Here is a 14,611-nt window from a genome sequence, read left to right as displayed (position 1 = left end):
GGTTACTAGACTGGCAATAAGGTAAAGGGTTCCCAGCTGCCAACCCTGAGGGAGTCAAATTTATTCGTTCTGGAATGCTGCAATAATCTGACGTTGTCATAGACACTTGGCGAGGATTCAAACTGTTGCTTTGCTTTTGGTGAATAGGTTTTCCATGTTTTGAAGCCTTTTCTTTGAGGTTGTGATCATTAAGAATTGTTCCCATCTCGGCATTGATGCCTGATGATTGGTTGGGGTGTCCTGGAAAATCCTGGAGCAATTGAGATAAATTTCTGACAATTGTTGTCTTGCCATGCTGATAGACAGCACTAATAGATTGGATTTTCTCCTGTTATTTACAGGTAGTCTAGATTCCCAATTATCCTTTCTCCTGTGTTTTTAGCCCTGTTAGTCAGAAGACCCAAGTTTTCACAGGAGACTCTAGTTAACTCAAAGTCAGATGATTTCAGATGCTTATCTTTTTGTTTAGCCATTTCCTTTCTGCTTTGGAGACACAATCAACAATTACCATGAAACCTTTTCAAGGACAGATTTTGAATGATGGCTATAGAAAATATTCAGTGTAAAGGTGTTGAGATAATTTATTCTCTCACTTATTAGTATTCTATTACACGTTTAGGCACTTGTAAGTCTGTTTACAGATCCAACATGCAAATTCTATTTGCATCTGTCTGACAGATTCCAGTTTGTTCATGTAAATGATAAATCATCTTTAACCTCCAGGGTTAATTGTGGAGTACCACAGGGTTCCGTACTTGGGCCAATTCTCTTTACTATATATATGCTTCCAACAGGTAAAATTATCAAGCAGCATAGGATACATTTTCACTGTTACGCTGATGATACTCAGCTTTACTTATCCATGAATCCTGATGAGCCCAACTAGTTAGATAGACTACAAGCATGTCTTGAAGATATAAAAACTTGGATGACTTTAAATGTTCTGCTTCTAAATTCAGACAAGACAGAAGTTGTCGTCTTTGGACCGGAGTCTTTAAAAAAGAAACTGCTTAGTCAATCACTTAACCTGGATGGCATTAAATTGACCTCTGATAATAAAGTAAAAAACCTTGGTGTTCATTTTTGACCAGGACATGTCATTTAAATCCCATATTAAACAGGTTTCTAGGATTTCCTTCTTTCATCTCCGGAACGTTGCCAAAATTAGAAATATCCTATCCAGGAGTGACACTGAAAAACTAGTCCATGCATTTGTTACTTCAAGGCTGAACTATTGTAATTCTTTACTATCAGGATGTCCACAAAATGCAGTTAAAAGCCTTCAGCTGATTCAAAATGCTGCAGCAAGAGTTCTGTTGAAAATTAAAAAGAGAGATCATATTTCTCCTATTTTAGCTTCCCTTCATTGGCTCCCTGTTAAATCCAGAATAGAATTTAAAATTCTCCTCCTCACATATAAAGCCCTTAATGATCTAGCTCCATCATACATCAGAGATCTGATTGTTCCATATGTTCCTAACAGAGCACTTCGTTCTCAGACTGCAGGTTTACTGGTGGTTCCTAGAGTCTCTAGAAGTAGAATGGGAGGCAGATCCTTTAGTTATCAGGCTCCTCTCCTGTGGAACCTGCTCCCAGTTTTAGTCCGTGAGGCAGACACCCTGTCTACTTTTAAGGCTAGGCTTAAAACTTTCCTTTTTATTGTTATTTCCTTGTTATTTCAGCTTTTAACTTTGTTCTCTCTCTTTTCTCTTCCTAGAAGCTACACCTGGCCTGGCTCTGTGTCTGCCTGTGACACTTTTCTGGAGAGGGACATCGTCCGAGCTTCTGCTGGCAACAACTTAATGCTCACCCTCTACCGATGATCCACATGGCCCTGTCTTTCAGTGTTTAACCCTTTCTCTCTCCTAGACATGGCTACTGACTGAGCTTAACTGTAACAAACTCTATGTGCTCTCTTTCAGACTCTAACCTTGAAAACTGGCTCAGAGTTTATCTGTTCTTTCTTCCAGGTGAAACAACTAAAGGAGCTACATCCATTAACATTTACTTTCTCATAGGAAGGACTCCTGGATCAGTTCTTCTTTGTTCTTTTTTTGTCTCTGTTCTTTCTCTCAAACCCCCAGTCGGTCGTGGCAGATAGCCGCTCACACTGAGCCTGGTTCTGCTGGAGGTTTCTTCCTGTTAAAAGGGAGTTTTTCCTCTCCACTGTCGCTACATGCATGCTCAGTATGAGGGATTGCTGCAAAGTCAACGCCAGTGACTGTCCACTGTCTCTACATGCTCATCCAGGAGGAGTGAATGCTGCAAGTCACTGACTGGATGCAATCTGGTGGGTTTCCTTAGACAGAAAAACGTTTTATCCAATTTGAATAAATAACTGCATCTGACTGCACTGTTCAATGGTTAGGATTAATTGGAATGTATGTACCTGACATTTTTGAAGTGCCTTGAGACGACATGTGTTGTGAATTGGCGCTATATAAATAAACTGAATTGAATTGAACTGAATTACTACAAAGCACCCAATGAATGCAAAAATTGAAGGCAGGGACGTCGCGGGTGCACCCCTGACAAACTGCGCCAGTCCGTGCCAAAACAGAAAATTATTTTCACTATGTTGGTCTATATGTGTGTGTATGCCAGCACATCAGTGAATATTTCATTGCTTACACTTCTTCTCAGACTCGTGACGGTTCCTCCCTCACACCTGTGGATTATTCTGTCATGGAGCAACCATCTACGAAATGTTCCCAAGTGTGGAAATATTTTTGATTTCGTGCCACCTAATAAGCTAATGTACATTCAAAGTGTTTATTAGAAAGCCTACACTATCCAGTAGTGTTATGGTCAGGGGATCATGTTATGCAAGAGGTGCAGTAACTGGTTGTTATCTTGGTTTTACAGGTGCATTGTTTGCTTTGCCCGCAGCTGCTGACGTATAATAATAATAATAATAATAATAATACATTATCAATGCTGAGGCGTTATAGAGCCAAACACGAGAACACTCAGCCTCCTGCCACCAATCAAGGTCAGCACAACATAGATATACATGCAGAATTAGAAAGAATGTCAGTTAAATGTTTGTAAGTTTAATTGAAGTTACATTTCTTTGTTTATTTTTTTTAGGATCCAGGAAGCAAGACCTTGATGAAGCTCTTGTGGACATCATAGTGAAGGACTCCCAGCCTCTCTGTATCCAGACCTAAACCATCCAACCAAACAGTTCCTGGTCACACCAGCCTCCTCTGTTCCCTCTGAAAGAGTATTTTCCAAAGCTGGAGAAATTGTCTCAAAATAAAAGAAACCGTTTGAGTCCTTCTACTGTGCAGATATTACTTCTCTTGAATAAAAACATGTGAAGTAACACAAGCACCCTCTTTATTACACCAAGCACAATGTCCAAAAACAGTCAGTACACCAAGAACACTCCAAAAGAAAATTTGAATGACAAATCAAATATTTTCACTTTATTTATTTTTACTTACTTATTTAAAAAAGGACAGTGTATTTTCATAAAACAAATGACAATTCAAGTTTAAGAAGCCAGAATTAGCCTAATGGCTATTTTTCATCTGTAATCCCCTACAGTTCTGTAATGAAGAGCTTCATTATGTATGCTGGAACACTTAAAATGCTGTTTTGAATATTGTTGAAAGAACAAATTACACTGTGAAAGAGATTGGAGAATTTTATTCTTAGTTTGTGGCTTTTTTAGGCAGCTTCTTCTCAGCTGGTACTGATGATGACCTGTCCTGGTAAACAAACATAACAAATGGATAAAATACCAGTATTGTGACCAGTCTTTGGAATTAATTGTTTTCCAGTATATTGTTAAACAAACAACTTACCTCTGTCTCTTCCTCTGTAGGGTGTTTGGGCTAAAAGATTCCCCGGGGGCCTAAGCACCTTTTAAAGGTTCCGGAAGAGACCATTATAAATTGAAGGGGAGGAGTAAACTGTGTGCATTTTAGTGTTTAGTGTTAAAGACTTAAGCCTAGGTGGAGACTTGTTTTAGAGATGTTTGGTAATAAGTTTTGTTAAATAAAGTGATGTTTTAGCTATGTTGTCTGTATGTTAGTGTATATGTTTGTTTCACCTGTCATGGTAGGTCTGTTAATGGAAGGGGCTATAAAAGGTTGCCGGTTAAAACCTGAGTGTGGCTGTAGCTGTGACCATGTGTGACTTGTGTAACAGGGTCTTGTACCTGTATGTCTTAAGTGTTGGTGAATAAACACCCAGTGGGTTTGCACCTTTTCTCTCCCTCAAGCTTCCTGCCTTAATCAGCTGCCAAGGGCCATTCTAACAAGTTCACATTGTTTTAAAATTATTATTTTCCATGAGTTACTCAGAATCTTTAATGGGTTACGAAAAACACATATGTACAACACACATATATACATACATAAGTGCTTTTATTTACACAAGAGGTGCATCACATTCGCAGGGCTTCATTTGGTGCAACAATCACTACTGCCAGTAGATGTCACCCAAGGGAATTGAATGAAGCTTTGGGTAGTGAACCACTTTTTGACACAATTGTTCAAGATTATTCTATGCTTCAAAAAGCCTAATTTTGACATCACTAGTATCATTCTCTGATGATCTTTGAATTCCCTCATCTTTAATTTACTTTTGTTTTTAGGACACTTTCTGACTAAAACTTCTCTCTCATGCAAATATTTATTTACAATATATGTTGTACCGTTTCCAGAGCTCCGGAAGATGGTGCCATGCGATCCCAGCATGCACCACTGGACGCTAAGTTTTACTGCAGTCTGTTTTTTCATATGTTTCAATGATAAGAAGAAAATGCACAGTTCCTTATAAAAAGCAACAGAATTTGGTCTGGACTTTGGAAATCTATTTTTGTGCATAAAAAAAAAAAATTCCCTAAAATGACTATATGCAGATACTTTTTTACAATATAATCATATACAGGTCCTTCTCAAAATATTAGCATATTGTGAAAAAGTTCATTATTTTCCATAATGTCATGATGAAAATTTAACATTCATATATTTTAGATTCATTGCACACTAACTGAAATATTTCAGGTCTTTTATTGTCTTAATACGGATGATTTTGGCATACAGCTCATGAAAACCCAAAATTCCTATCTCACAAAATTAGCATATCATTAAAAGGGTCTCTAAACGAGCTATGAACCTTATCCTCTGAATCAACGAGTTAACTCTAAACACCTGCAAAAGATTCCTGAGGCCTTTAAAACTCCCAGCCTGGTTCATCACTCAAAACCCCAATCATGGGTAAGACTGCCGACCTGACTGCTGTCCAGAAGGCCACTATTGACACCCTCAAGCAAGAGGGTAAGACACAGAAAGAAATTTCTGAACGAATAGGCTGTTCCCAGAGTGCTGTATCAAGGCACCTCAGTGGGAAGTCTGTGGGAAGGAAAAAGTGTGGCAGAAAACGCTGCACAACGAGAAGAGGTGACCGGACCCTAAGGAAGATTGTGGAGAAGGGCCGATTCCAGACCTTGGGGGACCTGCGGAAGCAGTGGACTGAGTCTGGAGTAGAAACATCCAGAGCCACCGTGCACAGGCGTGTGCAGGAAATGGGCTACAGGTGCCGCATTCCCCAGGTCAAGCCACTTTTGAACCAGAAAAAGCGGCAGAAGCGCCTGACCTGGGCTACAGAGAAGCAGCACTGGACTGTTGCTCAGTGGTCCAAAGTACTTTTTTCGGATGAAAGCAAATTCTGCAAGTCATTCGGAAATCAAGGTGTCAGAGTCTGGAGGAAGACTGGGGAGAAGGAAATGCCAAAATGCCAGAAGTCCAGTGTCTAGTACCCACAGTCAGTGATGGTCTGGGGTGCCGTGTCAGCTGCTGGTGTTGGTCCACTGTGTTTTATCAAGGGCAGGGTCAATGCAGCTAGCTATCAGGAGATTTTGGAGCACTTCATGCTTCCATCTGCTGAAAAGCTTTATGGAGATGAAGATTTCATTTTGCAGCACGACCTGGCACCTGCTCACAGTGCCAAAACCACTGGTAAATGGTTTACTGACCATGGTATCACTGTGCTCAATTGGCCTGCCAACTCTCCTGACCTGAACCCCATAGAGAATCTGTGGGATATTGTGAAGAGAACGTTGAGAGACTCAAGACCCAACACTCTGGATGAGCTAAAGGCCGCTATCGAAGCATCCTGGGCCTCCATAAGACCTCAGCAGTGCCACAGGCTGATTGCCTCCATGCCACGCCGCATTGAAGCAGTCATTTCTGCAAAAGGATTCCTGACCAAGTATTGAGTGCATAACTGTACATGATTATTTGAAGGTTGACGTTTTTTGTATTGAAAACACTTTTCTTTTATTGGTCGGATTAAATATGCTAATTTTGTGAGATAGGAATTTTGGGTTTTCATGAGCTGTATGGCAAAATTATCTGTATTAAGACAATAAAAGACCTGAAATATTTCAGTTAGTGTGCAATGAATCTAAAATATATGAATGTTAAATTTTCATCACGACATTATGGAAAATAATGAACTTTATCACAATATGCTAATATTTTGAGAAGGACCTGTATAACATTTTAAATTTTTAATACTGGGTACATATTTAGATAACCACTGATATAAATAATTTCAAAAGGAATTAGTATACATACATTCATTGAATATGTTGTCTGTACTTTCAACATATTTGCTACGGAATGAACAATCATTGCTCTCAAAGCAAAAATATTTAGACAGAAAATCAGCAGAAGGCTATATTCCATTGATAACCTTAAAACTGATCCCTTTTGCTTTTGGTATAATAGGAAATATGAAGAATTTTGATCTTAAGTGTTCAGAATTTCAAGAATATGAAAGAATCTATAGTTCTTTGTTAAATATACCGAATGGCAAACTGTTTAGTTTTGAGTCCAATAAATTTTGAATATTCACCAAAAGCGAGGGGAGATTTCGATTTAGACAATATACATTTTAATGAAGTGTCATTGATAAAACTGCCTGAGGTATTACTTATTTTTATATTGCTTTTTTGTCAGGTATGTTAAATGTGAGACTTTAGTTCTCAAATGAAATATTTCCTGTGTAATTGGGCAAGTGCACTACAGACAATATGCCTTTTTCTAGCCAGTTTTGTAAAAATATCAATTTTTGATTATGTAAAATATACCTGCAATTCCATTTTGGGGTACTTTGGGGACTGAAATTGTGTTTGTAAATCATTTTCCAATGTAGCAAAACCTGTTAATGAAATAAAGAAAGTTTATAGGGAAGTTTATTTTTTAGGTCATAGTCACACTTGAGGAGAAATTCAACGTCTCCTAATTTCATAGAAAAAAAAATTGGAATATTAAACCAGAATTTTTGTTGATGTTTCATATAGTGTCTTAACCATTTTATTTTGATTGTACCATTAATACACTTAAAGTCTAGCACCTTAAGGCCACTTTCATTATATTCTTAAATCCTTGTCACTTTTTTATTATACTGTGTTTTCCCTTTCCAGATGTAGTTGAAGTTTGCTTGATTTATAGCTTTAATTGGATCTTTAGGGATAGACAGAGAACAAGATGGGTATATAAATTGAGAAATACATTCTAGTTTTGTAAGACCAATTCTGCCTATGAAGGAGATGTCTCTCTGAGACCAAGAGTTAAAATGAGTTTTGCTTTTCTATGGGAAGAAACTTGTGCCATAAGAAAGTAAATCAGAATTGCTCGGACTAAATCTGTATTTGCGTAGTTTGAAATTAAATGCACTGGTTTGAAAATTAATTTCAGTAAACTGAAACTGAATGAAATGGTTTCAAACTGAATTCATTTGCTTTAAAATGTATTTTGTTGTATTAAAAATTCAGTTTGACTATTTTCACTTTCAGGATTGAAATTCAATTTCAGTTACAAAATTCAATACTTTGTGCCACACATCTGGGTCCTTCAGGTAAGGCTTGGGTTCGGGTTCAGGTCTTGGGGTTTGTCTGGTGCTGGGACTGGTGTTTCAGCTCTCTTGGGATCACTTGGATTTCCTTGGTCCTTGGCTTCGGTGTTGGTTGGGGGAGCTCCGTGTAGTGTGCAGCGTTGATTGGGATGTGGCTTCGCTTTGGCATTGCGTGGGGCCCTTGCCTTGCCGTCGCGGCGCGCTATGTGGTGGGGGCAGGATGCTGCGGGGGTACTTGGAGCAGGGCTGTGTGTGGAGCTTGTGCCATGTGGGTGTGGCTTTGTCAGCTTTTTGGGGATGGAGCTCACCTGTGGGGGTGTGCCCCTGTGCTGTGGGGAGGGGATTCATGGCGTTTGGGTTCAGGGGCATGTGTTCGATATCTGTGTACTGGTTTAGGGTGGCCCTGTGGGGAAATTCATGATGGGGTCCATTGGGGGTGGGGGGCTCATGGGCTTGGCTGTGTGCTGCTCTGCTGGCTGTCGCGTCTGGGGGGATCGGGGAGGTGGGCTAGAGGGTTGGGTGTAGGGGCTGCAGCATGTGGGAAAGGAGATTTTCCCCCTTATTTATAGCCTTCTGTTACCATCCAGGCAGCACAAATGGGATTTGGTATAGATTTATTTTTTCTGCCCTTTAAACTGTTGTTGCAGTTTAAAGGACACAATAATACTGAATAACTGCCAGATACTTAAAATTGAAGGTTGTCTTTGAAAAAGAGGCAGAAGCAATCAGAGTTACAGGATGGTAGTGAGAGCTGCTGTAATGGATGGGCTGGAAACATGGACACCATTAAAAAAACAAGAAACAGAGCTGAAGGTTTTCAGATTTTCATTGAGTTATCAAAATGGACAGAACAGTGGATATGTTGGACCGAGCCTGTAGGAAATGATGAAAAGAAGAGGAACCACAGAGGAAGTTCATAGAGGTTTTTAACAAGGATGTTCAGAGTGTTGGTGTGACAGAGGAGAGTGATTTTATTATACACTATTTACAATAGTGGTCTATTTAGGTTATTCAAACCATTTTTATATTAAAATAAACTGGGCAGCCCAAAAACAAGCCTCATTCTCTTTGTTGTGAGTGAAACTACAGGTGTGTCCTACGTTTAGCTTTGATTGTTTTTATTCCAATTTCTGAGTTAGATGTGGTCATACAAGTTGGCACAGTATCCTGTTTTCTGAGAAACAACACGCACATTGTTTCCAATAAACTAACCACAGCTGACCTACAGAGGTGTAAATGGCAGAATCAGTACATTAATGACAATAAGATTTATGTTTCATTATTAAAATATACTTTTTATATAAAAAACGTGAATGTACAGGAAGATTAAAAAAAACAAACAAGAAAATGGTTTGCTTCAAGAAACACCCACACACATACGGCTCAAGCTAATAGAAAAGTCCATAGAGAAAAAAAACCCGAACCCTGAGCAAGGACCTGGACAAGAAGCTGATGACAGCAACTTTGTAACCAAAACCACAAACCTGTGTGTTAAAACACATACACATCTATTCACTTCCTCTTCACAGTGAAAACATGGCTTTATGTAGCTAAAATGCACTTCACTCTAAAACAAAACTCTATGAGAAGGAATCTTCCTCTCGTGTTGAAATTTGGTCACAGTAAACAAATAAGTCCTGAATTTTTCTGGTCTGTGGAAGCATTTCTCTGAGTTCACGTGGCTGTGGACGGACGACCTTCTCTGAGGTAAACAGCTACTGCAGATGACTCACACAATCCTTTCCATGTTAACATCAAGATTTTTCCTCTTGTCTGCAGCTATCTGAGCAGCTGTGAAGAAACAAAAGAGAAAGAGACTGAACCTCCACATTTGTATGTTTAAAAAAAGGATGGAAATGCTTTTTATAAGAGCAATTAACTATAGTATATCTTACACTAGCTGTGCATACAAACATCTTTCTTTTGCAGCACAGTTCATTTGAAATAGATGATGTTTTGTATGAATGCAGCAGCCTGTAGCTGATTAACATGAAGCTTTTATTCATCCAACAATATTCTTAGAAAGCATCAAAGATTTTAGCCCGTTTAGCAGCAACAATGAAATGAGTCAAAAGCTTTTATATAAAAGATTTTGACTCGTTCATTCCTAACCCATATTCCTCCTGTTCTTCAACATTTCACAAGGCAAACACAAAGAAAGGTTGCTTAAACTGTGCAAAGTTGATCAGAAATGCTCTTTTAGCAACAGATCTGGAAGTCCTCTCCAAAGAAAGGTTCAATGATGTGGTTATAAATGTGACTCCTTGCCTTGTCCTTCACAAGTCAACCACTTAAGCTATAGTCACTTCCTTAGAATTGTGCTTACAAAAAGAAGTCACCATTGCAGAGCCAGCTAGTGACAGCAGTACTATTGCAGCACCACAGCCCAACTCAACTCTGTGACCATCTCTCTCGGTGCCTCAGAAGCCAACAGTGGGGGATTAACTAGCTTTGATTTAAGCCAAAAACAAACAGAAAAATCTGATAATAGTTTCTTGGGATCAAATACATGGTGCCTGATTTCCTTTTTTGTTGACTTCTTTATTGTTGTGATATTGCTTTAAAATATCAGCACACAAAACCAAGTAAAACAGACCCAAAAGCTTAAAATTAAGATGTGTCTGTAGTAATAGTGTCATTTGTAGTAATGCAGTTACAATTACTGTCCATGATTTATGCAAAAGTATAGTCTCAATTTTCCAATACGCTGATGACAGCTGATTGTTCTTCAGTCTGATTTTTCCCTTCAAAACTTTTCTCAGGTGAAACAATAAAAACGATTAAACAAAATGTCCAGCATGGACACTCAGGACGGTACCTTTACCTCTCTTCCTGTCCCTGTATATGAGTCCAAGTAAGATGGTGGAGAACAGGTAAGGAATTCCCACAATCAGGTGACATAAGAGTCTGGATTCAGGAAATGAAAATGAGGCTGTGGCCGGACCTGAAGACGGTGCTGCAGATAAAAATAAGAAAGTTATAAAAACACCTTTCCGTGCATTGACTCAACTTCAAACAGCATGTAGATGTATGTGGAGCCCAGCTCTGACACTGGAGTTCAGTAAGGGAGTCTAATGCAAATGCCGCACTACCTAACATCTATCAATAGGTGTATATAATATGAAGGATTCTCCTCACTTAGCTGAATGTTTTTATTGTTTCCGTCCCCTAAAACCGTCAGCCAGCTGCCCTCTGACTCTCCAAGCCCCGAGGCGCTGCAGGTGTAGAGTCCTTCGTCGGATCTGGAAGCACTGACAATGGTCATCTCTCCTGAGCAGTTGCTCCTGACGAGGCGGCCATCTTTAAAGAAGTTATATTTGTGCTTGGAAGCATTTGTCTCAGCTTTACAGTAGAGAACCACGGCAGCTCCTTCGGACACCGGCATAGCAGGACTCTCTAGAATCACTGTGCGGTCTTTGGAGAAAGAAATGCTTTTTTAGTTTATGAGCCTTTGTTCATAGGATTTACTGTACAATATTCACACTGGACTGAGCTAGTTTTTAATTTAAACGTACAGTGCAAATTTGTTTTTTAAAACCCGGCTTTTAGAGAACCACGTAAGCTGGATAAGTTTTCAGCAAATTTCAAATATAAACTGTAGCTGTTTATGAACTACATGAGAAAGGTAAACTATTTAAAAGAAAATGGCAAATATTATTTTGTTATGGTCCTGTCACTTATAGGGTCCCATTTAAAATGTTTTTAAATCACTCAAAACCAAGCATCTTCTTACTTATCTGAGCTCCTGTTTATTTATGATCGAGGATATGAGGTCTAGTTCAAAAGTGATGCTCTCTATTCCAAGGTCTAAAGTTAAATCTCAAGGTGGCAGAACCTTCTCTACTGCAGGTCCCAGATTCTGGAATCGTCTCCCTCTAAATATAAGATCTGCACTGAAACATTTTAAATCTTTCCTGAAGACACATAATTATGGAATGGCTTTAAACATTTTTAGATGAAAAAGTTTTGTTTTACAAGCCTTAGTCTTTGTTGTTTTTTGCTGAAAGTAATCATATTAATCTAAACAAAACTGACAGATTTTCAGGAGTGGATTTTGAAACATTAACTGTACCAGTAATGGTGATGTTGACCTCATTACTTTGGTTCCCTCCATCTGACTCACACCAGTACACCCCTGTGTCCGTTGGGTAGGTGTTTCCGATGATGCAGATGGAGCCCGAGGAGGCAAAGCCCCAGCCTGAGGAGCAGGGCCGGACCCCGCTGTCTGAAGTTCTCCTCTTCACCTTCCAGCCAGTGGAGTTCAATGGATCTTCACAGCTCAGGGTGATGGAGTCGTAGCGGAAGAACTGGGACCGGTCAGGACTGACCTGAAGACAGGCTGAGAAGATTGGAGAGGTCAAAGGGAGCAAAGAAGCAATGAATGGATAGATAATTAATCAGAACAAACTAAATATGTAACAAAAACAGCATAAAATACTGAAGGACTTAAAGAGTAAATAAGGGGAAATGATGAGAGGGTGAAGAGGAATTCCAACCTGCAAGGTTGCATTTGCAACAAAGAACGGAGGACAAGACAAATGTAGGAGAAAAATAGAAGAAATAAACAGAAATATAATGATAATGAAGATCAGTTGGGGAGTTGAAACAGGAAATGATAGAGGAAGTGGCAAATAAATTGTTCTAGAAAATAAACCCAAAGAGGGAATAAAATAGAAATAAAAGCAGGTGGGAAAAAATATTTTCAAAAAGTTTGATCAGTAAGACAAGTGATCATTTCAGGATTTAATGAGAGATTACACTCAGATGAAAGAAAAGGAACAAAAAACGCATCTGCCAAATACTAAATAGACCAGCAAACAAACCCATTAAATGATATAGTCATTTGTACAGTTTTAAACAAGCCATGGAAAGAGTGAGTAGTTTTGAAAAGACTTTGTAGGGTTTTGTACTCACTCAGCATCAGGCAGAACGGTGTAACCAGCATCCTGTCCGACCACCGACTGACTGAAAAAACATTCTGATCTTTTTACTTCCTTTGTGAAAAACAAATACCCTGTAGGTGCTGCAGAGGCTGATGTAAGGCCCCAGAACTGTTAGTTTCAAGTGTTGCTTCTTCAAAGACAAAATAAGGATTCACAAAATGAGCAAAGTGTGGGTCAACAGCTTCTTTAACAGAAAACCTGCTGTTGTTTTATATTTTTATCCACATGTGAGCAGCAGCGCAGTCATCCTTTTAAAACCGTTTCACTGTAAAAACATTGCTGGCATAAATTGTTTTTGATGGATTTTGGCTTTTTAAACGGGACACGTTTATTTAGGGACACAAACGGGTTAGGATTAGTGGGTATCACCTGGGTACAACATGAGGCAAAATACGGGTTGTAGGCAGAATTATTTTCAGGCTTCATGTTGGCCCGATTTTATAAACATGGTTTAAATGCTAACATCTGGCACTCAATTGGCCTAACTGTGGGTGGGTTTCTCTATGGGGGTTGAACTCAACAATACAGAAGAAAACACTTTAGGGTGCAAGACTAAAGCTCTAACTTCATAATTTGTACTCGTACTCGTCGTCTTCCGCTTTATCCGGGACCGGGTCGCGGGGGCAGCAGACTCAACAGAGACGCCCAGACGTCCCTCTCTCCAGACACCTCCTCCAGTTCCTCCAGGGGGAGCCCAAGGCGTTCCCAGGCCAGCCGAGAGACATAGTCCCTCCAGCGTGTCCTGGGCCGTCCCCTGGGCCTCCTCCCGGAACTTCATAATTCCAAAACCTATTTAGTTAACGGTAGATGGACATAACCAAGGTGGAAAAAACTAAATGTGTTTTACTGACAATAGCCAGCAAGAACAACAATATGTCTCCCAAACACAGAATATATTCAAATATTCAATTATTTTTCAGTTTTTTTTCTCTTTATTGCTTGTGTACTTCTGTGTGTGGCATGCTAATTTAATCCCTCTATCACTTTGCAACACCAACAACACTTGCCCTCATGTACCACTGAATATCTAAGGTTTAATTCAGCCTGCTTTCATCCACCCATTTCAACCACCTATGACATTCTGAGATGTGGACTGAAGGCTCAACGATGTATAAACTTACATTTTGGCCACTTCAGACATTTGAATACATTAGAAAGATTCAGGCACAAAGGTGGACCTCCAAATACATTCAGAACCAACAATAAGTGGTATTTGTAGTGCTCAGCAGATTTAGTTATTTTTCTGTTTACATTTCTTACACCTGTTAAGATGAATGACCAGGGCTGGCCCAAGGTTGCACAGGGCCTTCAGCAGAATTTGATTTGGGGCACCTCTTCCTGTTAAGATTAAACTTGAAGCATCAGATTGTAAATATATACACAACCAATCAAACAATGAAGATTATTCTTGTACTTTTACAAAGTAAAATTGGCAGTTCTTTTAAATCCTGAATTATAATTTTTAATTGTTTAAAATATTGTAATTTATCTATGCTGAAACCATCAAATCAAGAAACAAATCTAAAAATGTTTGATCAATGGTCTGTGTTAAAATTCGAGCACTTGTGGGAGGCCCGCTGATGGACTAGGGACCCTAATTAGATTGAGGGCCTTCGCTTTGCTTTGGGCTGGCTCTGGGAATTGCATACTTTTAAAAAAGATAGATTTGCTTCAGAAAACATTGCAGTTGTCAGAGTTAGACACACTGATAAACTCAGAGAAGGTAGCAATGAAGACACAAGCGAGTCAAAGTTATCTTTGGCTGGCCAGGGAGAGACAGTCCACTGCTAACA

General features: G+C 39.3%; 2 protein-coding genes across 3 annotated transcripts in view; one reads left to right on the top strand and one right to left on the bottom strand.

The window, feature by feature from the left end:
- LOC124880824 (gastrula zinc finger protein XlCGF57.1-like) overlaps positions 1 to 14,611 on the top strand; it is a 219,484-nt gene that overhangs the window by 40,293 nt on the left and 164,580 nt on the right. The window lies entirely within an intron of this gene.
- LOC124880827 (Fc receptor-like protein 5) lies at positions 8,684 to 13,467 on the bottom strand. Of its 2 annotated transcripts, none has more exons than XM_047386187.1 (5): positions 12,790 to 13,467; positions 11,948 to 12,214; positions 11,014 to 11,289; positions 10,694 to 10,831; positions 8,684 to 9,666 (listed from the first exon to the last, which is right to left on the bottom strand). In XM_047386187.1, exons 1-5 carry the CDS (start codon positions 12,818 to 12,820, stop codon positions 9,605 to 9,607), a joined length of 774 nt encoding a protein of 257 aa, XP_047242143.1. In that variant the 5' UTR covers positions 12,821 to 13,467; the 3' UTR covers positions 8,684 to 9,604. The 2 variants fall into 2 exon arrangements, with proteins under 2 accessions (XP_047242143.1, XP_047242144.1); XM_047386188.1 differs by having other exon boundaries at positions 10,700 to 10,831; positions 12,790 to 13,463.

The sequence above is a fragment of the Girardinichthys multiradiatus genome, chromosome 14 (assembly GCF_021462225.1).
Source record: "Girardinichthys multiradiatus isolate DD_20200921_A chromosome 14, DD_fGirMul_XY1, whole genome shotgun sequence".
In the NCBI taxonomy this organism is placed as follows: domain Eukaryota; kingdom Metazoa; phylum Chordata; class Actinopteri; order Cyprinodontiformes; family Goodeidae; genus Girardinichthys; species Girardinichthys multiradiatus.
The sequence above is the reverse complement of the archived record's forward strand: the minus strand, read 5'-3'. Positions and strand labels throughout refer to the sequence as shown.